General features: G+C 58.3%; 1 protein-coding gene across 1 annotated transcript; it reads left to right on the top strand.

The window, feature by feature from the left end:
• The first annotated feature begins 118 nt into the window (after positions 1-118).
• TNKS1BP1 (tankyrase 1 binding protein 1) lies at positions 119-23,745 on the top strand. Its single transcript, XM_041004210.1, has 12 exons — positions 119-165; positions 2,974-3,082; positions 4,160-4,793; positions 6,065-6,137; positions 10,558-11,892; positions 13,754-15,873; positions 20,422-20,758; positions 20,974-21,124; positions 21,250-21,386; positions 22,379-22,536; positions 22,739-22,811; positions 23,276-23,745. The coding sequence occupies exons 2-11, from the start codon at positions 2,989-2,991 to the stop codon at positions 22,797-22,799; spliced, it is 5,100 nt and encodes a 1,699-aa protein (XP_040860144.1). The 5' UTR covers positions 119-165; positions 2,974-2,988; the 3' UTR covers positions 22,800-22,811; positions 23,276-23,745.
• The last annotated feature ends 361 nt before the right edge of the window (positions 23,746-24,106 follow it).

The following is a 24,106-nucleotide window of genomic DNA, read 5'->3' as shown; positions in this document are numbered from 1 at the left end:
AGGCGGCCCGGGGGCGTGGCGGGGGCGGAGCCGGGGGCGTGGCCCCGCCGAGGCTGGCGCTGGCTCGGTCCCGCGGCGGCGGCGGCGGCGGCGGCGGCGGCGGAGGGGCTGGCGGGCACTGGCGTCGGGGTGCCGGCCGAGCACAGCCGGATCCTGGGGGAGCGCGTGAGTGCGCGGGACCCGGCGGGCGGGAGGGCCCCGGAGGAGGCGGGGTCCGCGATGGGGCGGGGAAGGGGCAGGGGAGGAGTGGGCGCTTTGCTACCAGGACCTGGGGTTGCGGCGGCGGCGGCGGTGGAGGTGGTGTGTGTGTGTGTGTGTGTTGGGGGGGTGTTGGGGTATCGTGAACAGGAAAGTTTGCAAGGGCTGGGGGCCCTGGGGACGCGGGGAGACGGGGGTGCTGCCGCGTGTGTGCACGCGGGCGTGGGGGGCTCCGGTCCGGAGCTCGTGCTGGAGGAGCGAGAAGAAAAAGGGGGGAGGGGGCGAGGGCTTGGGGCGGGGCTGGGGGCGGGCAGAGCTGCTGGAGGGACCCCCGCCTCCCTGTCCCCCTCGGCTCCCTCGGCACGCCCCCAGACACCCCAGTCCGCCCCCACGTAGCCGGGCCGCCGTCTGCTCGCCGGCTGCTTCTCATCCCGCGCGCGGGTCCTCGGCTGCTGCGGCCGTCGCCTCCTCCTCCTCCTCCTCCTCCTCCTCCTCCTCGCCTGCTGCCCGCCGTCCCCTCTGTGTCCAGAGCTCCCCGCAGGGCCCCTCCAGACTGCCGCTTGCCCGGGGCTGTTCTGTCTTCTCGCTGGCCCTCCCCCTTTCTGCAGTTTGCACGCTGTCCCTGCCGACCTCTGTGGCTCCGCCTGGACCTTGTGGGGTCCACACGGACGATCCCGTCTGTGCCGAGACCGCCCGGCCCCTTCCCAGCCTTCTGGCAGCCCTTGTCCCAGGGGTCGCCTGCCTCGGGAGGACTCTTTGCGGGTGTGTGGGGGGGTACTGGTCAGAGCCGCCGCTGGGCTTGCGGCTTCTGGTCAGCGGCTTGTTGTGGCCACCCCCCTCACTGGGGCGGGGGTCGAGAGCCCACCCTCAGGTGATAGGGTTTCTTTAGTTCTGGGCCAGTTGGTCGGCATTTCTTACCCACCCACACCATGTCCCTTTTAATACCGTTCAAGGACAAGGGAACAGTCTTGTGTTTGAATTTATTTTTTTCTCTCATGTGCTCCCCCCTCCCCGTGCACGCAGGCACACTGGGCTTTGCACAGTGGCTCGCCCACGGTTGGGCAGGCCTCCGTGCTGGTTGCCTGACCAACGCGTTGAGTCTCTCCGCTGTCTTTGTGGCCTCGTCCATCTTTGAAACCAGCTGGGGCAGGGGCGCAGAGGCGCAGGAGGAGGGCCTGGCGTTACAAAGGTTAGGCACCAGTTTGGGGTTTGAGGGCGTGGAGAGGTTACGTTGGCCTCACCCATCCTGTAGGGGGCCAGGATAGGCCCCCCGCCCCACCCTGCCTCTCTTTTGAAAGGATTCGGCCGGAGAGCCTGGGAGGGGGAAAGGGCGTGTTGTGGTTGGATGGGTGGTGGGAGTGCCTCAGGAGCCAGGGTGGGAAACGAGGAGGTGTCGGAGTGTTTACAAAACAGGTGACAGGCCCGGGGCCTTGGGGGAGTGAAGGAATGGTCTGGGAATGCTGGCAGCCTGGGGTTGGGCGAAGCGGTAGAGGTGGCTGCCAGGGATGGCAGCTCATTGGTGGCACTGAATGGAGTCACGGGGTGGCCAACATTTATTGGACACTTGCATGCTGGGCATAGTGTTAAGCTGTTTCCATGCGTTATTTCACTGAAGCCTCCTTTGAGTCTGAGGAACCCCACTTTTCAGACCAGGAAATTGAGGCCTGGAGAAGCTATACAGCTAGAAAGTGGGGCATACTCTCCTGGATCAGAATCCTGTGGTGTCAGATGTAGAGGGTTTTTTTTGGGGGGGACACTTGTGTGTTTGTCACTTGGTTTCATTTCTAATGCCCCCTCCCCTTAAAGCCCCTTCAGGCCGGCGAGGGATGCCCACGTGGCCACTTTCTCACAGGCGATGGCTGTCCCACCCCATTGACCTGGAAGGGGGAACCCCAGGGAGTTTTTCCCCAAGTTGCTCCACCTCCCGGATGTTCCCAAGCCCTGTCCCGCTCGCTCCCAGCCCAGCCCAGGGCCGGCTCCTCCTTCCTCTTGGCGAGGCCCTGGAAATCCAGTGGGAGGCCATTGCTATGGCAACAGGACTAGGCCCTGGCTTTACCTCATCAAATTCCAAGCTGAAGCCAAAGCGATTGAGAAATTGAAGAAAAAAAAATGTATTCCAGATGTTTACTTTTTATTCCTTATTTTTCCGTGTTTGGATGAGACAACTCCGAGGGAGAGAGGGGAGGAGGGAGGGAGGGGGGGAGCCGGGGGCAGGGATGTGGAAGAGAATGGGGAGAGAGGCTGGAGAGGAACCGCCGGCAGCTGCTGGAGGGAGGGAGAGAGGCAGGCAGTGGGGCGGAGCCCCAGGTTGGGGAGGAGCGGGTTTTTCCCGTCTCCCGGTGAGGTGATTCACGGAGAGACTTCAGACTCCTGCGACCTACTGCTCTGCCTGTCAGAGATCCCGTCCACGGGGCTCCCTGCCCGACGACAGGGGTGCCCTGGGAGCTGTGAGTGGGGTGTCCTGGGGAGCTGGTCAGAGGCGGCGACTCCCTGGAGCCCCAGGACGGGGTTAGGAGAGCAGTGTTGGAGAGGGTGTGGGAAGAGTTGGGGCCACGCCTGCTGGGGACCTCCCTGGCCTTTGCTGTCCGCCTCCTCCTGAAGTTCTCTCTTCCTGTCCCACACTCTGCTGGAACCAAGAGAACCCCCGACTCCCGCCCCTGGGCTGAACCTGCCTGCTGCCCACGCTCTTTCCTTCCCTGCCCCGTGTGTCTCTCTCTTGAGTCTCGAGCCAAGTGCCTGCCGCTCACTGCACTCCGCTTCCCGATTTTCAAGCAGGATCTGCCGCATGTGATGGAAGTGTCTACTCTCAGGGAAAGCTTAACCATGGCTTCCCCACCGCCCCGGGAGATGGAGGAGGAGCTGGTGCCCGCGGGCTCCGAGCCAGGTACCCATGGGTGCAGGGTGGAGCTGATGGCTAAGAGGAGGGCGGGAAGGGCACAGGCTGCACCCCCATTCTGTTCTGGGGGTTAGTTGAAATGAAGTGTGTTCAGGTGGGTGTGAGGGAGGGCACGGATACTAGCAAGTGCAGGATGGGGCTGGAAAGACCCTCCGGCCTGTGGAAATTGTAGCTCTCCAGCAGGTCTTAGGCAGACGGGACCCCAGGCATAATGGGACTCAAGTAGTGTGTTTTGCAGGTGGGAGTGGACGGCGGAACCCTGAGGTCCGGGCACTGACTTGGAGCGTACCTAGCAGGGTTTATACCTAGGCTTCCTGCTCGGCTCTGTGGTTCTAGACTTTTCCCCTGCTTTAGCCAGATGAGTGGGGAGAGGATTCTGTGAGCGAGCCGTGGTGCCCGCTGTCGTTTATAGGGCATTGGAGTGCCTTATATAGAAGGGACATTTCTGGTCTCACTTTTAATTTTTTTTATCCCCCTCTGTAGCAGCTTTACTTTTGTTTGGCTTAGGTCAATAGTAAGTTTGCATTCCCTGGTCACACACCGGATGACAGTGGGGAGGTGCCCTGGGTGTAGGTGGTGGGGGGGGGGAGGGGGCAGCTGGGAGGCCTGGTGGGGAAATACAGCTGGGGTGAAAAGTCTGCCGGGGGTGACAGGGCGGGTGTGAGGTGGGAGAGGACTCCATTGGGAAGATGGTGGGCTGATGACCTGGACACGGAGCCATCATGTATTGGTTCTCACTCACTCATTCGTTCACGTGTCTGATTAGAACTTGTGCAAAATACTGTACGGGAGAAATGTGGTGCCAGCAGACCCTTATATAGCTTTGCTTTAGAAGGGGAGAGCTGACGGAATGCTTATGGGGTTTGCAGGAAAGAGAATCTGCTTCTGGAATGTATGTGGAAAATCAAGGGAGCCTTCCTGGAAGAGATGGCATTTGACTGTGCCTATAAGAGCATATATCTTCTGAACTTGGAGGGTGGGTGATGAGGGCAGAATAAGAAACCTAAGAACTTTAGCTTCCTGGTTCTTCTGACAACCTCCACTCCCTCCCCTTTGCTTTTGTAGGTGACCCTCGGGCCAAACCCCCTGTGAAACCTAAACCCAGGGCTCTGCCTGCCAAGCCAGCCCTACCCGCCAAACCCAGCCTCCTGGTGCCTGTTGGGCCTCGTCCCCCCCGGGGGCCCCTGGCCGAGCTGCCTTCCGCCCGGAAGATAAACATGCTAGCAGGACCCCAACCCTATGGGGGCAGCAAGCGTCCCCTGCCCTTCGCCTCGAAGCCTGCGACCAAGGCCTCTGCCGGAGGAGAATCTGCTCAAGAGCCTGGCAAAGAAGAGGCTGGGAAAGAGGGCCTGCCCCCGCTGACACCCCCGGCTCGCTGTGCCGCCCCGGGGGGCGTGCGCAAGGCTCCGGCTCCCTTCCGCCCAGCGTCTGAGCGCTTTGCGGCCACCACGGTGGAAGAGATCTTGGCCAAGATGGAGCAGCCCCGAAAGGAGGTGCCCGCTAGCCCTGACCGCCTCTGGGGCTCCCGCCTCACCTTTAACCATGACGGGAGCTCACGGTACGGCCTCAGGACCTATGGTGCGGCCAACAGTCCCAGGGAAGAAGATGGCAGGGCCCCGGCCAGGGAATGGCCACAGGAGAGGCCAGCTAAGTCTCCAACAGAATGCCTGGAACAGCACTCCAGGACCTCGGAGGAGAGGTGAGGGATTGGGGTGGCAACTGGGGGGTATATTTTGTTGTACCTTGGTGGTCTTCAGGCCCTAAGCACCAAGTGGGTGGCCCTGTGTGCGGCCATGGCCTTTATTTTTTCTTGTGAATGCAGACAGACATAGATAGACAGAATGCCTGTGCTGGCATTCGGTGCCGTCATGGCTGCGTGCTATGGAAGCACTGTCCTTTCACTGAATTGTTGCAGAGTTCAAACACAGAGGGTCCTTATTTTTTGTGTACTGAGAACTGAGCAGCAAACCTTGCCTCCTGGTGAAGGCAATATTAGATCCATTTTACAGATGAGGAAACTGAGACTCAAAAATGACTGCACACGGCCTGGAGGGGAGATCTGATTATAAGGTTTGAAGATTAGAGTGTCTTGGGGAACATTGTGTGTGTATGTGTGTGTGTGTCGGGCTCCGTGGGGCATAACCCTCGGAGGAGGGGCTCTGATGGGAGAGAAGACCGGAGCACACCACGATTCTGGGCCAGCTGGTGTCTGCGCAGAGATCACAGGCCATTTGAGACATTTGCATATGATCCATTTCCCTAGAGTCTGCATTGGAGCCAAGGGCAGGCTGGCCAGGGGAGGAGGAGGAGGCTGCAGGATCGCGGGAACCTTCCCCTGCGCCAGGGCCTCAGGGCAGGGCGAGCCAGCTGCAGGCCTGGCTGCTCTGAAGGCTGCTGGGCTCTGGCTGGGAGGAAGCTGAAGGTCCCTGCTGGCCCTGCCCAGCCCTGCCCTCTAGCCTTGCCCTTCTTTCACCTGAAGGCACCTGGAGACCCACAGGACCCTGGGGTTAACCCTTGGTGTGCTGTGAGCCCGGCAGGCTGAGTTTGGCTCCTCACCCTCCACCCCTTCCTGACAGCTTCAGCCTTGGAAAGCCACCCTTCTCCTTCCCTCCCCGCCTCCATCGCCCAAGAAGTGTTGGCAGGGCAGTCGGGACCAGCTGCAGTCTCCCTCCCAGGCTGGAGGAGAACTTTAACCCTGCTGGGGTAGAGGAAGGAGGTTTTATCTTCTGGGCGTACAGAGGGAACTGGGAGGCTTAACCCGTTACATACGGATGGGGTGTCTGCACGGTCTCCTGGGGCTCTTGCCGAGTGGAAGCCACAGTCTCTTTGCCCATGCAGTGGCTGTCTAGGGTAAATGCCCAGGGATGTGAACCCCACTGGAGATTGTCAGATGTCTGTAGGGAGGCTGTCGCCCCTACCGTGTGACAGCCTTCCACATTTATGCTTTCCGATTTTCTTTCTCTCCCACAGGAGCTCCCCTTGTGACACTGTGGCCGTTAATGGGGACCTGGCTAAGCCGGCCAGCTCTGAGCCACCTGCTAACGTGAGTTCCCTGCAGTGACGGGTTAGGACCATGGTGTTTTAAGGTGGCAGGGGTCAGTGGAGCAGCGTGGGTTCAGCCTCCCGTAGTTCATGTAGGGACACCAAGGAGGGAGGACTTGCCCAGGGCCTGGCTCCTGGAAACAGGTTCCTGGGCTCTGAGGCTGGTGCTTTGGGTTACCAAGGGAACTACCTGTGGTCAAGCTGTGATCACACAGTCCCCAGGCCTGGGGTCACTATTGATGCACCTACTGTGTACTGGGTGTGCCCCAGGAGTGCTGGCCCACTTACTCCTCACAGTAACTCTGGCTGGTGGACCCTGTGAGTTCCATGTGAGGGACGACAGTGCCAGGGCTTGCGATGGTTGAGTGCTACACTCGGGCCAAGGCGGGGACTGAAGTGTCTGCTGCCAGTGCCCTCCCTGCCTGGGCTGCCTTCTCTGGGTCCTGAAGAGGAAAGAGACCTTGTCTTGGGGGTTCTTTCTTTAACTCAGCACCTCTCGCCTTTAGCACCTGCTTGCCTGAGTAGACACTGTAAACCGGGGCCCTTCTTACTCAGCGCCACTGTGCGCACACTCCATTTAGTTGTGCATCCAGCAAATATTTACTGGTACCCACAATGAGCCAGGTGGTGGAGAAAGAGCAGCGTAGAAGGCATACACAGAGGGCAAGTCCCTGTAAGCCCATCTGGTCTGTAGGGTTCTGGCACAGTGGGAAAGCTTCAAGGGGGTGAGAGGACTGAGCCCAGGTGGCAGGGGCCTCTCATGCCCCAACTTTGCATAGATGGTGTGCAGGGGACAGCATTCTTGGCAGAAGGCACTGCGTGTGCAATGGTCTGGGTGCCTTCCAGAAGCCCAGGAGGCCTGGATGGCCATGAGAGAGGTGGAGGAGGATGCAGAGGTGAGGGGTTTGGGATTGCGTGGAGACCTGCGTGGGTTTGGCCTCGAGGAGGAGAAGAAGCCACCGAGGGCTGTGGATTCGAGGAGTGTCTTGCTGCTAACCTGGGTGTAAGGAGTCGCTTTGCCTGCTGGGCTGAGAGCTGGTCATGAGGAGGAAAGACCAGCCACAAGGATCAGTGAGAGGATTCCCGGATAATCTGGGTGGCAGGTGGTGAAAGCTTGGACCCTGGAGACTGCCTGGGATAGGGACGCTGAGACGTGATAGATTCTGGATAGAATTCAAAGGTGAGCTGGGCCAGACTTTCAGATCAGTTGGTACCAGCACAGAGGATACAGAGCCCAAAGAAGCTTCCAGGGCTTTGGGCTGAGCAACTGGGAGGATGAGATGGCCGTTTACGGAGACGGGGACTTCTGAGGGGGAGACAGCATTGCGAAGACAGGAAGAGTTTGCTCTGGCTTTGTTGAGTTTCAGATGCTTTAAAAAAAATGTTTATTTTCATCTGCTTGGACGGCAGCATGACAGAAATAGGGGGAGAGAGAGAAAGCTTCCACCTGTTTATTTTCCACATGGCTGCCACAGCTAGGACTGGGCCAGGCCAAAGTCAGGAGTCAGGGACTCCATCCAGGTCTCCCACGTGGGTGGCAGGGGCCCAAGCACTTGAGATATTATGTGCTGCCTTCTGGGATGCATTAGCAGGAAGCTGGATTGGAAGTGGAGCAGACAAGCACTTAGATGGGCACTGTAATATGGGTTGTAGGCATTCCAAGCTGTGACTTCACACGCTGCACTACAATGCCTACCTTGAGGGTTTTTTTTAGCTATTTATTTTTAACTAATTAACTCATTATATATAGAGCTCTCTGCTTGCTGGCTTGCTTTCCAAAGGCCCACAATGTTGGGATTGGTCCAGGCTGAAGCTAGGAACTCCAGCCAAGTCTTCCACATGGGTGGCAGGAACCTGGTTACTGGAGCCATCACCTACTGCCTCCTGGGATGTGCACTACCAGTTGGATAGTCAAATCAGCATTCAGATAAAGTCAGGTAGGGAGAAAAATGAGGACCTGTTCGTGTTGGGATGATGGTGGAGGGCTGGAGGCAAGAGGCCCGAGGCATAGCCGGAGAGTCTGGGCAATAGCCAGAACTGAGATGGGAGGAGAGGCTGGCTCTGTCAGGACTGACTGCCCCCAGCACCAAAGGAGGTTGTGGGTCTGTTTGCTGTGGGGTGTCACTGACGTGGGATGCCGCTCTCAGGTCATCCAGGGTGAGCACTGGATTTGGCTTCAGGGAGATTCTGGGTGACCTTGACAGGAGTAGGTAGGCAGGAGGCAAGGAAGAGGCTTGTTTGGACTGGGCTCAAAAGAAAATGGGACAGAGGAACTGCAGGTCGTGCTTGCAGACGATGCGCGCAAGGCAGAGAGTGGTGGCTCTAGAGAGATCTGGGGTCAAGAGTGATTGTCTTGATGCTGTTTTCTGAAGGCAGAAGAATGGAGAGCAGTTGGCGTGCTGATGGAAAGGATCCAGTAGCGAGGGAAAAGCCAGTGAAGCAGGAGAGAGAGGAGAGATGAGGAGCTGGCCCTAGCCACGAGCAAGGACAGTGCCTGGTGATGGGAGGGGGCAGGACTTTGGGCTCACCTGCACATGGCAGGGAGTGCTCTTGGAGAAGCACACCCAAGGCCATCGGTGGTGGAGAGAGGGAGGGGAGGAGGTGTTGGAGCTGGAGGGAAGATGTGGACGTGTTGCCTGGGAGAGTCGGGGAGCAGATGGAAGTGGGAAGTACATTTTAGGATTTTAGGAGGCAGCTCTGGGCCGGGTTTGAGTCAGTGGTGAATATCAAGTGAGGTTATGGCTGCGTGTTTCTCCGCAGCCTCATTCTGTTGCTCGGGTGGGGCTGGGCTTGGTGGAGAGCTGAGCAGTGTGGGGAAGGGAGCGAGGGTCGTGTTCAAAGAGGTAGAAAGAGAAACAAGGAGAGGAATGGGAAAGATGAGCTGTAAGTAGGGTCGGCAGCCTGCGCTTCCGAGAAGAGTTGAGGAACCAGGAATTGGAATAAGGATGAGCTTTGGGGCTAGTGTAATGTCGCAGGCTGGAATGTTTGCACGTCTGAGTTCCTGGTTGGCGTGTGGGGCTAGTTTGGGACTAGTTTGTACTTCTGATCCAACTTCCCACCAATATACCTTGGGAGGCAGTGCACCACGGCCGATACTTACCTACGTGGGAGACCCCGATGGAGTTTCTGGCTCCTGGCTTCAGGCTGTTGATTTGAGGAATCAACCAAAGAGGGAAGATCTCTCTCTCTCTCTCTTTTTTTTTTCTTTCTGTCTCCTATTATTTCAAATGAATAAATACACCTTTGAAACAATCGCAGACAAGAGTGAGCCGGGCAGAGAGGGATAGAGATGGATGAGACAATAGGAGGGTGGCATTGTGGAGGGCTGCTGGGCAAAAGTAGGGGAGCGGTCTGGGGTCTTGCAGGCGGGTCCTGGAGTCACTGGGGACTGAAGAAAAGGGGTTCTAGCCCAGGGAGCCGAGCTGTTGGGAGGCTTGACTCAGGCCGTGGAAATTGCAGTGAGCTAGAGGAAGGCGGCTTGGGGGCACCGTAGCAGGGAAGGGCTAAGCTCTGAACACTGGAATATTTTCGAGAAGAGGGAAGCTGGTGGGACCTGGAGGGACCCTTACCTCTGTCCAGACCTGCTGAGGCCAGGGGAGTTTGACCTCTGACGAGCCCAAAGGTCAGATGGAGCCAGTTAGACTCATTTTGTTGTCTGGGGACCCGCACAACCTGCCCAGGCAGGGCCAGGGGGTGGGAGGCTTGGTATCCCCTCCTCTAGCTTCTGATCCAGCCATTATCTTCCTGCTGTCCCATCGCAGCCCTTCAGTTCTCTCTACCCACCCCAGGGCGGCATGAATCTCAGTCCTTGCCTGTCCTACTGCGACATGGACATTGTGGCCCATCAGCCCCATTGCACGCAAAGGGCAGAGGGAGTGCTGGCCCTGGAGGTCATGGTCACACCCCAGCTCACTTTGCCGGAATTCCACAGCCTTGCCGCTTTTCTCAGAAGTCTTGGGACCTGGGAATCCACAGGGCAGTGGGGTGAATTGCCAAGCCTGGTGCTTCCCTGGAGCTGTGCTGGCCGTAGGGTCCTCTTATTCACTGATTGCCCAGATGGTCAGACCCCGGGTTCATTCTTTACTGTGTCAAGCAAATGTTCTTGACCCATGACTCGTGCCTGGCTGGGGGCTCCTTAGGTATACTTTAGACAGGCGGTGGCTCTAGCCAGCTGAAATGGTGTGAGTGAGGCTGAGTGGACAAGGCCCAAGGGACAGCTCCGTGACCCCAGGATGTTGGAGAAGCCCTTCCTTCCTGGGGTCATTCCAGGGCCTCTTCCTGCCGTCCTGAGCTCTGGTTTCCTCCTCCCCTCTTGGGAGTGAGAGCCTGAAGGAGCAGCCAGTCTGGGCCTTTCTGGGGACAGAGGGGCCTCCCTCACCCAGCTGAGAGAGGAGTAACAGTGCTTGACTTTTCTTTTGCAGGTCTCCAAGCCCTGGGACCCCTCAAGTCCAGGCCCTGCCACAGAGTCTGGAGGCCCTGCCAGCCTGGGCCTCTCTTCCCCGGCCTCTGCCCGGGAGGCTGCTCAGCCTCACTCCCCGTGCCACACTCAGCTGCTAGAAGGCCAGAGCCCTGTAGCTCCCCACTCTCCCCCCAGCATCCCTGAAACTCCAGCTTCCCCACAGGCAGCCATCCCTAATGAGAGCCCCTGTCATAGCCCTAGCCCAGGGCACCCTGCTGAGCCTGCCCCAGAGGCCCCAGCACCCAGCAGCCCTCCCCTTGGGAGCCCTAAGGCGCCCCTACCCGGCTCCCCCCAGCACCCCACCGAGGAGGGGCATGGGCTTCTGGATCCCACTCCGATGTTCCCACGTGGAGAGGAGGCAATGGCCAAGAGTGACCCTGAACCCCGCCCCATTAGCCTTGTCCAACGCCGATTCTCTGAAGGGGTACTCCAGCCACCTGGCGGCCAGGACCAGGAGAAGCTGGGGGGCTCACTGGCTGCACTGCCACAAGGCCAGGGGAGCCAGTCAGCTCTCGATCGTCCGTTTGGGAGTGGGACAGAGTCCAACTGGAGCTTGTCGCAGTCCTTCGAATGGACATTCCCCATGCGACCCTCGGGTCTAGGGGTGTGGCGGCTGGACTCCCCACCCCCCTCCCCCATCACCGAAGCCAGTGAGGCCGCTGAGGCTGCAGAGGCTGGCACCTGGGCTGGGGCCAGCAGGGAGGAAGGGGTGACCCAGCAGGGGCATGGGGCCGGGTCAGCTCCTGGGACTGCAGGAAGGCCTGCTTCTTGGGTTCAAGGGGATGACCCAGGCATTTCCCTGCCTCTGAAAGGCAATGGGGAGAGTCAGTCTCAATACCCATTTGCTTCCTCGGAACCCCAACTTCCAAGCAGGGACTCCCCTGAACCAGCCTTGCTCCAGGCAGAGGAGCGTTATCAGGAACGAGAGCCAATGACCGGACAGGAGTGTCCCCTCCCGCTGGCCACCAGGGAGGCAGCCCTGCCTGTGCTGGAGCCAGTTCTAGGGCAGCAGCAGCCGGCACCCCCCCATCAGCCCTGCGTCCTCTTTGCTGATGGCCCTGACCCTGGGCAGGCGATACCTGCCAAGGAGGAGACGGTGACCCTCGCCCGGGCCGAAACCACCCAGCCCAGGACAGAGGTGCCTGATCCCTGTCGAGTGTCCCCGGAGCCCACTGGGCCTGAAGGCAGCTCTCGCTGGCTAGATGACCTCCTGGCATCACCACCGCCCAGTGCTGGCAGTGCGAGGCGGGGAGCTGGAGCTGAGCCGAAGGACGCCCCGTCAAGTACCAGCTCCGAGGTGAGGATGGGGACAGGGGAGGTGAGACCTGGGCACAGAGTTGGCGAAGGTGGCAGAGTTGTACAAGACCATGTTTTAGTGCAAGTTTAAGTCGCAACACCTATGTTCTTGGAGCGTCCCTCAACCTCCTTGCTTCTGCTTCCTTTCACAGTAGTAGCGTTTGCCTCTTAGATTTGTGTTGTAGGTCAGAGACAGGAAGGGCACTTGGTACAAAATGTGGCCCAAGTGTTCATTCCATCATTACCAAGGATGTGTGAGACCAAATAGTGTAGCCGTTCTGAGCGTGGGCTCTGAGACCGCACTGCCTGGGTTTATCTCCTGGCTCTGCTGTTTCTTTGCCCAATACCTGGAATAGGTTGATTGTCTGCTCTCTGCCTCAGTTGTCACATTCTGAGAAATGGAAATAGCAGGTGAAATGTAGCAGAGAGTGAATGAGGGGTAAAGTAGTGAGGGTGGCGTGGGGCTCATTACAGGTGTGCGCTGTTGGTTTTTACCGACTTTAGTGCCGGTGGAGCTCAAGGCTTGCCCTGTAGACTGGCAGCTGACGCTCAGAGGAGGCAGCAAGTCAGGCCGGTCACTGGGCCTGGGCCAGCACAGCAGTTCCCAACCCGGTGCCCTTTCTCCTACTGGGCTTCTTCTGAATTTAAGGGCTAGGAGCCCCTGTATTCTTCTGAAATCTACTTTTCAAGCCTGCCCTAGGCTGGGGGAGAGAGAAGGAGAAGACTGGGGTGGGGGGGTGGCTCTGGTGGTGGGGAAGGAGAGGAGCAGGAAGGGGTTAAGACCAGACTGACTCTTGCAGTGGGTGTGTCTGTCCCGGGATGTGGGTGACTCAACCGGCTTCTGGGCGGGGTTGCCAGAGCCGCAGCTGCTCCCGGAGGGAGCAGGAGTGGAGCTGAGTGGAGAGAGTGGGGCTGGGGCAAGCAAGAGAGCCAGAAGCCAGAGCCGTCAGACAGGTCTGGGCTAGGGAGCTGGGGGAGCAGCCTAGCCCCATCCTGGTGCCTGCCTGCCTGCCTGCCTGCCTGCCTGCCGCACCCAGCAGCCTCGGGCGATCTGGGGGGCAGGGGCCATGTCCGGGGCTGGGGACGCGGAGGAGGCTAGTTTGTCTGTGCTGGAGCGCCTGTTGGCCAACGCAGCTCTGCGAGATGAAGCTGGCCGGCTGCGTGCCCCTGAGCCCCCTGCCCGCAAGCCCTCCGGGGTGAGTCAGGGAGAGGTGGTGGGGGGAAGGGGAGCCCCTTACCTTGCCAGGGTGTTGCCTCTCCTCTCTCCCTCTCTCCCGCAGGCAAAATGAAAGCTCAGAGATCTTCCGGGGAGAGGACTGGGCAGAGGGCACTCGCTGGCGGGAAGGGCCTGGGTCCTCGCCCGCTGCCTGACGTAGGGACCTTGTCTTGTGGGACCTTACTTTGGAGAGAAGCTTGTGGAGGGGCTTTGAGGCTTGACCCCTCTCAGTTGGAAGCGGGCTGCTTCTCCCTGCTCCCCTCCGCATGGAGACCCCCTCCTCCAGGCAGACTTTCTTCTGGCCCTTAGCCAGGTGTTGCCCAAGGGCTGTAAACATGACCATGGGACCATCGATTGAGTGCCCATTTTGTGCTAGGCCACTACGCTGAGTGCTTGGTTTCACTGATCTTGCTTGGTTAAGCAGCTTCTTGCAGTAGGAATCATGCCTACCTAGGGAGGAAACTCCTGAGGCTCAGAGAGGTGAATTCATTTGCTCAAGGTCACACAGCTGGAGCCAAACTCAGGCTTTCTGTTGCCAGAGCGGGGGCTCTCAGGCGCTGGGCAGCTGTAACAGATGGGCTCCCACCCCGACTGACTCCAGCATTGATTCTTCTTGTGTCTCCCTCCGCCCACTTTGATTTCCCAGGGACTCCTTGGCTGGGCCCAGAAAGATCTGCAGAGTGAGTTTGGGATTACAGCCGACACACGTGCCACAGACCTCAATAGCTCCAGCTGGTCCCAGGATACTGCCCAGGAGTACAGCTTGGGGAGTGCAAACCCCAGAGGAAACCCAGGCCTTGGAGAGAAGAATTGGAGCAGCGAGTATGGGCAAGGAACAGGGGAAGGGCATGCCAGGGAGTGGGCCAGCAGGTGTGTTGGCATCAGCCCGGAGGAGATGGAGGTCGGCGGCGGCCGAGATGGGAGTGAGGTGTCTGCCCCGGGGGGCTTTGGGAAGCCAGCCTTGCTGAGCACAACGGCGCAGAGTCCCGAGGAGGGCGTTCCGCACTGGGAGTTCAGAAAGAGCGATTCCCAGGGCACCTACTCCAGCCACGACGCTGAGCTCCAGGACCAGGAATTCGAGAAGAGAGATGGGCTGGGTGCCTACAGCCATCGCGATGTGAACCTTCAGGACTGGGAGTTTGGGAAGAGGGATTCTTTGGGCCCTTATGGCAGCCAGGAGGCAGGCAAGCAGGAAGGAGGGAGGAAGGACCCCCTGGGCAGCTACAGCAGACAGGATGCTGAGGAGCAGGATCGTGAATTCCAGAAGAGGGATTCCTTGCCTGGCACCTATAGCAGCCGGGCAGCTGCGCAGCATGACAGGGAGTTTGGGACAAGTGCTTGGCTGAGCGACTACAGCAGTGAGAGCGGCTCCAGGGCCCCGAGTGCCCAGGACAGAGGCTTTGCACTGAGAACCCTGAGCTCCGGATTCAGTCCCGAAGAAGCCCAGCAGCAGGATGAAGAGTTTGAGAAGAAGCTGCCGGGTGGTGAGGCTGGCAGGGATACAGGCCGGCCAGAAGAGAGCAAGTCGGGAGGTCTGTTCAACCCCATCACCCCTCAGCGGCAGGATGGGGGGACACTGACACAGGGAGACCAGAGCGGCTGGCAAGGCAGTGACAGCAGCCAGGAGGTTGGAAGGCTGCAAGGGAGACTACAGGCAGGTGGCCAGGGCCCTGGTGATGCTGACCTGACTGCCGGTGGCGGCGAGGTAGGGAAGCGAGGCTGGGCCGGTGAGGCCCCCGAGATGGAGTCAGGGTTTAGCCCTGGGCAGCGAAACTGGGACAGGGACTTTTGCGCTGAGGCCGCCGGGAGAGGTGATCAGTTTGGTATCATTGGCAACGACAGGGCGAGTGGTGCTGGCCAGAGCCCTGCCAGCCAAATGGAAGGGGGTCACCCTGTGTCTCCTGGGAAGACCACAGCCGGGCCCGTGGACTGGACTGACCAGCTGGGTCTCAGGAATTTGGAAGTATCCAGCTGTGTGGGTCCTGGGGACTTGAGTGAGACTCAAGAGGATGCTGTGGGACAGATGGGCTGGTCAGACACCCTGCCCTTGAGAGATGTGGGCCTGGCCGGCGCTTTGGAGACTGGAGGGCCTGAAGAGCCCAGAGGCCTTAGAACTGGGGAGAAGGACTGGACCTCTGACGTAGGGGTGAGGAGCAGAGATGTGGCTGGGGCAGGGGAGCTGGGAGGCCACAGCCAAACCAGAGAGAGTGGTGTAGGTCAAACTGACTGGTCGGGTACGGATGCCGGAGAGTTCTTGAAATCCCGGGAGAGCGGAGTGGGACAGGCCGACTGGACAGCTGACTTCGGACTGAGAAACATGGCCCCAGGGGCAGGCTGCAGCCCTGCAGAGCCCAGGGAGCGCGGCGTGGGCCAGATGGACTGGGGCAATGACCTGGGCCTGAGGAATCTGCAGGTGCCCTGTGAGCTGGAAGCCAGGGGCTCTCGGGGCTGCGCAGTGGGGCAGATGGACTGGGCCCAGGACTTAGGGCTCCAGGATGTGCAGCTCTCTGGGCCCCTGAGTGAAGCCAGGGAGCGTGGGGTGGGAGATGTGGGCCCAGGCCTGGAACTGGGCCTTGGGAATAATGGTGGCTTGTCCCCTGGCCCTGAAGCCAGTGAGGCCGGCGAGGCCTTGGAGATCCGGGAGCTGGGGGTCGGTGAGACAAGTGGGTCTGAGAGCCAGCAGGAAGACAGCACCTCACCTTCCCTGGAGACCCACCTGGAAGATCCCAGGATGGAGACGGGAGATGCCTCCAGCTCTGGAGCCAGGTAAGGGAGCCCTGTGGTGAGGTGGGAATGGGGTAGGAGGAGGTGTCAGGCTGTCTGCGGAAAAAGCAGGCCCTCTTCACTGGGGCAGAGAGGCAGTGTTGGTTTCCCAAGGACTTTGTTTACGAGATGGAGACACTTTGGACTGTCAATATTCGGTTCAGTTTTTTGGAATTGGATACCAGACAGGAGAGGGTGAAGTATTTACTCTTTCACAACCCGTGCCTAGGGCTGCCTTGGTGCTTTTGCTTCATGCGGGGGGAACAGTATCTGCTGCATCTTGGCTTGGTTTCTGGGAGGTGCCACCTGTGGGCACTCTAAGGCTGTTTCCCAGGCCTCCTGTCCCTGAGACCATAGGGGTTCCTGGGCAGGCGGTGTGGGTGCTTGTCAGGAACATGGCAAGGAAGAATCCATGTGTTCCTGGCCTGGGCCCAGAGCAGAGTGAATGGTGGCATTCTTTGATGCTGGTAGGTTAGGAACTTGGAGCTTCTTGCTTACTGGTGTCATAGAGCAGCACAGAGCACCTGAAGGGTGTGGGGGCCTGGCTCCTGGCCCCGTGACCTTGACCTCCGTAAGCCAAGTACTGAAAGAGTACTTTGCTAGAGAACAGACTGGTAATTTCCAGGATAGGCCTGGTTCATGAATGACCTAAAACGTGACTGGATGGCTCTGCATGGGGCTGCATCGATTTCATTAACATTCCCACCCGTTGGGATCTGGCTTTGCTCTGTTTAGTGGATAGGGAACATTAACATTTCCAGCCAATGGAGCTTCTCATTGGGCTTGGGCAGTGAGGGCATTCATGGGTAGGGGATTGGAGAGCAGGGGCTGGAGTGCTTCCTTGATGGGGCTGCAGGATTGGGCGATGGCATTTTAGGGTGGAGGAAAAGGAGGGAGAATATGGGACTGGCCATGTGCTGGGGGGGACGGGTGGCGCTGGAGAAGCGGGCTTTCTGGAGATCAGACCAGGGAGGAGGCCTTCAGGGAAGGGAGGAATGCACAGGACCACGTGTTAGGGGTCCTGGCATCCTGCAGGAGCCGCCAGACCTGCTGAGCATCTTTCTGAATGTTACTCCTGGGATGCCCAGGGTTCTCACTTCACCATCGCTAGTGCAAGACTGAGGGTCAGGCCGTGTGAGCTCTTGTCTCCACCAGATCCTAAAGCGCTCAGGTCCTCCCAGCCATGTGCCTGTGACCAATGTTGACAGGACCTGTGCCCTGGACTGAGTGAGCTGTGATGCCACAAACGTGAGCCTCACTTTCTTGCCCGCTCCGAAGCGGAGAGGAGGAGGCAGTTGGTTTGGAGGGGCCAGTTTGCGTCTTGTGTCTGCAGGCTGCCTTTTCTGAGCTGTGTTCTAAAGCATCCCAGTCCGTGAGTGTTTGGAAAACAGCGCTTGCTCTGGCTGCGCCAGGTCTAGGGCACATACTGTTGGCATGGACGTTGAGCCCTTGGGATGAGGGCTGCAGTCTTTGCCACACTTGGAACGATGGCATGGAGCTGGTGTTCCGAGTGTGGAGTTTTGGAGGTTCTCCTTACAAGGCTCTGCACCTGCCGGCGGCCGGGTTTGCCTGATTCTTTCACCACCTCTGTGACCTAGGTCAAGTTCCTTCCCTGAGGGCCTTCAGTTCCCAACCTGTAAATTGGAAGTACTTTGCTGCTAGTACCTGAGTTGGTCTAGTGTTAGTACTTGCATCGTGGTAGGCTGGCCTGGTGTGTGTGATAACCCCTGGTTTGCATTAATTGTGCAAGTTTAGGTGTGAGGTCCATAAAGCAGGCCCCTGGGGACATTCTTGTGATTGTCCCCATAATACACAAAGGTGTGTCTAATGATAGCTGTTGCCTTGCAGCCCTGTCTGCTGCAGCAATGAGACCATGTGGAGGTGAAGGGATTGGGAGTGGGGCAAGCGCTGGGAGACCTCTGGGTCTGGGGCTGCCTCGTCCTTGTCACGCTTGTGCTCCTGGGTCTTTGCTGGAGCGAGGGCACTCACTGTCCCCTGCTTGCCTGGTCATCTCCTGCCCCTGGCCTGGACCCCGGCTTTGCAGTCACACTGCATTTTCTAACGCTCTCTTGTTCTCCAGCCTCATTCCTCCTGCCCCTTTCACCCTCACCCCTCTAAGAACCTACCAGACTCCCACCACTGACCTCTACCCATGTGGGTCAGAGGCAAGTTTGGACCTGGGAGTGGATCTTCCCACCCATCCTGGGCCGTTTCATATCCTCTTAGCTGCAGGGCCTGCCCACAGTCTCTGCTGCGCCCCACCCCAGGGAGAGGCTCTGGGCCTCGTGTCCTCACTCTTCCCTGCCTTCCCAAGCCTCCTTGACTTTAAGCTGCCTGTCAGGCTGAGCTGGTCTTGGCCCCCAGCCAGGGTTGCTGGTCTGCCACTGCCTTGCTATGCTGCTGTCTCCTCCCCTCCCCTTCTCCTTCCTCCTCCCTCTTCCCAGCTTGCTTTAATTTCCATCTGTCAGCAGCTTGGGGAAGGACAGACTGACATGTTCCCTGCCCCCTCTTCCTGTTCTAGACTGACTCACCTGCCTCATTCTCCTCCCCCGCCAATCTCGCCAGGAATTGGGCGTCCTGGCTGCTGGGCACTGCCCTGCTATCCTTCCCACACTAGTGTGCGTGGTGTTGAGTGTGTTGGGTGTGGCTCTGTGTGGTGGTGTGCGGCATGTGTGTGGTTTGGGGAGAGGCAGCTTCCACATTGAGGAAGTACCTCTGGGGGCATGGCCGTGTCATGCTTGGTGGGAGCAGCAGGCATAAGATGCTTGAGCTGCATCCAGGTCCAAGGTGACCCAGCGTCTCTTTCCTTCTGCAAACATTTGCTTGGTCCTGCTCCTGGCCAGGCGCAAGGCCAGGAGCTGGGGGAATAGAGGCAAAAAGGAGCAAAGGGCCCCGACTTTGTCCTTGACGTGTTCCCAGACGGTCAGTGGTGACAGAGTGGCAGAAGCAGGTACCGGCACAGGCAGATCATGTTCTGCCCGTGGTGGCTGGGGGGCGGGGCAGGCAGGGACTTGAAATTTAACTTGCATTGCAATCAGGAAGGGCTGGGGTTGTACTGTCATCCGTGGTGGCTCTGAGAGAGTAGGGAGCAGAGGGCGATGGCATTGGGGTACGGGAGCTGAAGGTGACTGGAGGAGCTAGGCTGGCATTGTGATGAAGTGGATAAAACTGCTCCTGTGACACCCGCATCCCATATATGCCTTGGTTCAATGCAGCCCATAGCTGATGCACCTGGGAAAGCAGTGGAAGATGGCTCAATTGCCTGGGCCTCGCTCCTATGTGGGAGATGCAAATGAGACACCTGGCTCCGGGCTCCAGGCTCGGCTTAGCCCTGACTGCCGTGGCCAATAGGAGAGTAAACCAGCATGTAGAAACTCACTTTCTCTCTCTCCTTTTCCTCCTTATCTCTCTATAACTCTGTTTTTCAAATCAATAAAAATCTTGAAAGAAAACAGAAAAGGTGACGGGAGGTCGGGCAGGCAGGCAGGCAGGCCAGCACGTGGCCCATCTCAAGGGTGAGGCAGCAGCAGCAGGTGCTCCTGGGAGGGCGTGCTTTTACAGCAGGCACAGCAGCAGCTGCTGCAGAGGCAGCCCGTCTTATTTGAAGCACATTCGGAATGCTGGGCTCTGTACTCGGCACTCTCACCTTTTCCCACAAAGGTTTATTTATTTAAGAGAGCTAAAGGGGTAAAGAGAGAGAGAGAGGGAGAGAGAGAGAGAGAGAGAGAGGCTGAGATCTTCGCTCTGCTGGTTCACTCCCCTGCTCCACTCTATGACAACCCAGAGACAGGAGCTTCCTCCAGGTCCCTTGGGGGTGGCAGCAGCCCAACCATCTGGGCCATCTTCTGCTTTTCCCGGGTCATTAGCAGGGAAGCGAATTGGAAGTGAAGCAGCCAGGAGTTAAACTGGCATCCGTGCGGGTGGTGGTACTGCAGGTGGCGGCTTTACCTGCCACACCACAGTGCCAGCCCAGTGTGACTGTATAGTTAAAGGGACCTAAGGTGCTAACAGGTACAGGTGGCGCATCCCTAATCTGGAAATCCAAAGTGCTCCAAGATCTGGGACTTTCTGAATGCAGAGCTGGTCCTAAAAATGAAAAATTCCCTACCTGACCCCGTATGGTGGGTTACAGTCAGGAAACAGGTGCACCAAACACATTGTATAACATCACGTCCAGGCTAAGTAGATGAGGTGTACATGGCACCCTGTTAAGTTTCATGTTTAGACCTGTCCCCATGGCATTTCCTGTGTATCTAAATCTGGGATATTCTAAAATTTGAAAAAACCTACAACACTTCTGGCCCCAAACATTTCAGATAAGGCAAGCTACATCTCTAGCAGGTGGCGGATGGGAAACTTGAATGCTCCCTCCTCTCACCAGGCCAGCCCAGCTCTCCTTTTCCTGCCCCAGCCCCGACCTTGACATTGCCGAAGGAATCAGGACAGAGCCTGAGAAGGAGGGAGGGAGGGAAAGGTGGGGGCAGGAGGAGATGGATCCTGTGGAGATGGACCTCCCTCGTGACCTTGCTCTCTGTTGCATCCCCCTTGTAGCCCCAGTGGGTTTCTGGCCCGCTCCCCACCATCTGGCTCCCAGGACCTGCCGGAGGAGGGCCTGCTGGCATCCAGCAGCTCCCCTAGAGAACCAGTCATTCCGGGCCTTGGGAGTCTCTCAGAGGATGAAGAAGCAACAGCAGGTGTTGACCAAGGGGAGCCTCTGCCCTCCTGCAGACCCCAGCCAGATGGTGAAGCCAGCCGGGCAGAAGAGGTGGATGGTACCTGGAGCCCGTCAGGGGCTGGGCAGGGCGAGCAGGGGCCAAGCCTGAGCCCTTGGCGCCCTCCCCAAAGACCTCCGCCCAGCACCCCCAGTCAGGACTTCTCCTTCATTGAGGTCAGTGGAAGGTGGGCCCAGGGCTGAGGGTGGGCTGCAGCTGGAGCAGGGGCATGGCAGTTGAAGCCTCAGCTTTGCCTAAGCAGCCTCAACCCTGAAGGGAGAAAGTAACTATTGTGAGGGTTGGGTTGGGGGGAGGGTCTGGGTAAAGGAAGCTCCACCAGCTGCTGTTGGGGGGCTCCTGTGGGTGGGACAACAACCATTGTCCCCAACAGGATACCGAGGTCCTTGACAGTGCCATGTTTCGGAGCCGTGCCAACCTGGGGCGCAAGCGTGGCCACCGGGCCCCGGCCATCCGGCCTGGAGGTACCTTGGGCCTGTCGGAGGCGGCAGAGTCGGACGCACGCCTCTTCCAGGACTCTACAGGTGGGAGCAGTGTCTTCCTTGGCGGTGTGTCCGTTTGTGTCGGGGGGGTCATCAAGCCAGGCTTGTGCAGGGTGGGCACCTAGGGATGCTCTCCATGCTGATCTCCTTTGTCCGGGCCTTTGCAGAACCGCGAGCTGTTCGGGTGCCATCCTCAGACGAGGAGGTTGTGGAAGAGCCTCAGAGCCGCCGGACACGCATGTCCTTGGGCACCAAGGGGCTGAAAGTCAACCTCTTTCCTGGCCTGAGCCCATCAGCCCTGAAGGTACCAACTGATCAGTGAACTTATATGTGCAGCCTCTGGGCCAGCTAGTCAGCTTGCACCCAGCCTTTCTGCTGTCTGTCCTTGTATTTGTCCCATAAGGCCCCTTCCCCATGTCTCTGCCAGTTCCACTGTCCACTGAGGGCTTCAGGAAATCTCTTCTGGCCCTCCTGGACCCTGTGTTGTGTGCCAGATGGGATGGAAGGAGAACAAGGGGTGTTCTGGTCTGGGGACCTCAGGGAGAGTGGGGGAACATGAGCCTTACTTATAATTAGATTGAGTGAGGAGTTTAGGGTTATTGGGTCAGGGGGCACTGATAAGGTCTGGGTGTTTACGGACAGGGAAGAATTATTTCCTGAAGGTGGATGGGAGGGGGCACTTGGGCAAGGTCTCAGGTAAGCTCTTGCTCTCACCTTGCGGTGGGCACAGCTATTGACTGTGGGGCTGCGGTGGTGGGAGGCAGCCAGAGGGTATCTCGCTTGTCTGAATGTAACTCAACAGTATCTTTTTTAAAAAAAGAAAAGATTTATTTTTCAATTTATTTGAAATACGGAGTTACGGAGAGAGACAGAGGTAGTCTCCATTTACTTGTTCACAGCTCAGGTGGCTGCAACAGCCAGGGCTGGGTTAGGCCGAAACCAGGAGCTTCTTCCAGATCTCACACATGGGTGCAGGAGTTCAAGTACTTGGACTGGTTTCTGCTGCTTTCCCAGGTGTGTTAGGAAACTGGATCAGAAGTGGAGCAACTGAGACTCGAACCCGTACCCATATGGGGTGCCATTGCCAAAGGTGGTGTTTTAATGTTTTACACCACAGTACTGACACCCAGCAGTATGTTGCCTGTGGCTGTGTGTGAAGCTTAGTCTCCAGGAAAGCTCATCTTTAAGTGGCTGCCTGTGCATTGGGATAAATGGATCACGGAGGAACCAGAGTGTGGTCCTGGTGCTGGGTGAGTCCTTCTGCCTCTGTTACCTCTGTCTGAACTTGTCTCTCAGGCCAAGCTGCGGTCTCGGAACCGCTCAGCGGAGGAGGGGGAGCCGGTGGAGAGCAAGTCCAGCCAGAAGGAGTCTGCGGTACAACGTTCCAAGTCCTGCAAGGTCCCGGGGCTGGGGAAGCCCCTCACGTTACCTCCCAAGCCAGAGAAATCCTCAGGGTAGGTGACCTCTGCCCTGGGCATCGCCTGCTTTACTGATGAGGAGAACTGAGGCCAAGAAAGAACGCCCCAGATCTACCCGTCCGGGGGATGGCAGGGGCCCAAGCCTCAGTCCACTTCTTGGGAGTGGTTCCATCCTTGCCACACCTCCCCTTTTGTTTCCCTTTTTCTTGAAATTTGTCTTCCAACCCCTGCCCTGTAGGTCGGAAGGATCCTCGCCCAACTGGCTGCAAGCTCTGAAGCTGAAGAAGAAGAAGGTCTGAGGCGGCACCAAGGTCAGGGCCAGTCCTGGGCAGTAGCCAGGCTAGGGGTGCAGGTGTGAGCAGGTGAGCAGGCCCTGCCTCGGAGGATGCCTGAAACTGCAGCACTCCTGTGAAGCCTTAGTTTTCCAAGCCCCTTCCCAGGTGACACTGGGAACAAGTGGGGATACTAACTTCTAGACACTTAGTAAGGCCCTTGGCTTCTGGGGTGGGACGGGGTGGGAAATGAGGAGCTCTCTCATCCCAGCCTGCCCCCTGAGCTTAAAGAAATTGCCACTTGCCTGTGGCCCATTTGAGCAGGGCTAGCCAGCTTGCCTGGGCTGGTACAAGTTGGAGCACTCAGGAGACTCAAGGTGTCAGCCGGGACCCGGCTCACGACTGGACTCAGGGAGGGAGCCAGAGTGGGGGTCTGGGAGAGGAAACTGGGGGCTGCCCCCACTCTCCCCTCACTCACCTCTTTTTCTCCCTCCTTGCTACAGGCCCTTACCATCTGGCAGTCTCAGGCAGTGCCCACTCCTGTGGGGTCCCTGGGCGAGGAGGAGATGGCTGGAGCCCCACCATGCCCCAGGCTGCAGCCTCTGTCCCCCTCCACCTCTGCAGAGCGTCTGGGGAGGCACATTTATGCACTTTGTATCACCTGCCCAACTTTTCCTCTGCCCCACCCCTGCCCTGCCCTCCCCCTTCCCGCTGGATTCTGTCACTAGTGGTCGAAGGTTTTGGTCCTTTCCTGCTGTCTTCCCTCTCCCCACCGCGCCCCTCGCTTCTTCCTCCAGCCTCCCTTGGGTTTTCTTTTGATATCAATTTATAGCATTTTTTATATAAAAAAAAATCTGATTTTTTTGTAATGGGTGGAACACTGCCCCCAGCCCCACCCCCAGGTCCCCCTCACCCTGCCAGGTGCCTCAGCAGACACCGATGACATTTTGCCACTTGAAAACAATAAAGTTTTTTGGAAATTGGTGCTGCCCAGGCTTGTGTATGTGGTTATGGCTGCCTATACCTCATCCTGACCAAGACCTTGGTTGGCCAAGTGCTGGTTCCAGTCCTAGAACACATACCCTGATATGGAGTATGTCACTTCCCTTCTTTTACTCATTGTGCTCCATGTCCCTGTAGTTGGAACACCGATCACTGGTTGAGACAACCCCCATCCATGGGCCAGCCAGGGTGAGCTGGGTTGTGAGTAGGGGTGCCCTGTGCCCTGGAGTGGATCCCAGGTCCCCACTATGTTGTGGCTCAGCCTTCTCCAGCAGCTTTGAAGCTCTCCACGGCGTCCAGTAAAGGTGGGGAGGGAGCCATCCTTTGGGAGA

Source organism: Ochotona curzoniae, unplaced genomic scaffold (assembly GCF_017591425.1).
Source record: "Ochotona curzoniae isolate NIBS_2020 unplaced genomic scaffold, NIBS_Ocur_1.0 scaffold_3171, whole genome shotgun sequence".
In the NCBI taxonomy this organism is placed as follows: domain Eukaryota; kingdom Metazoa; phylum Chordata; class Mammalia; order Lagomorpha; family Ochotonidae; genus Ochotona; species Ochotona curzoniae.
The sequence above is the reverse complement of the archived record's forward strand: the minus strand, read 5'-3'. Positions and strand labels throughout refer to the sequence as shown.

Bases quoted from the DNA above. Each gene is read 5' to 3' on its own strand.
- TNKS1BP1 (XM_041004210.1), top strand. From the start codon at position 2,989: ATGGAAGTGTCTACTCTCAGGGAAAGCTTAACCATGGCTTCCCCACCG. The intron at 11,893-13,753 runs GTGAGGATGGGG...TTGATTTCCCAG, and splicing joins CGTCAAGTACCAGCTCCGAG to GGACTCCTTGGCTGGGCCCA. The intron at 22,537-22,738 runs GTAGGTGACCTC...CCTGCCCTGTAG, and splicing joins AAGCCAGAGAAATCCTCAGG to GTCGGAAGGATCCTCGCCCA.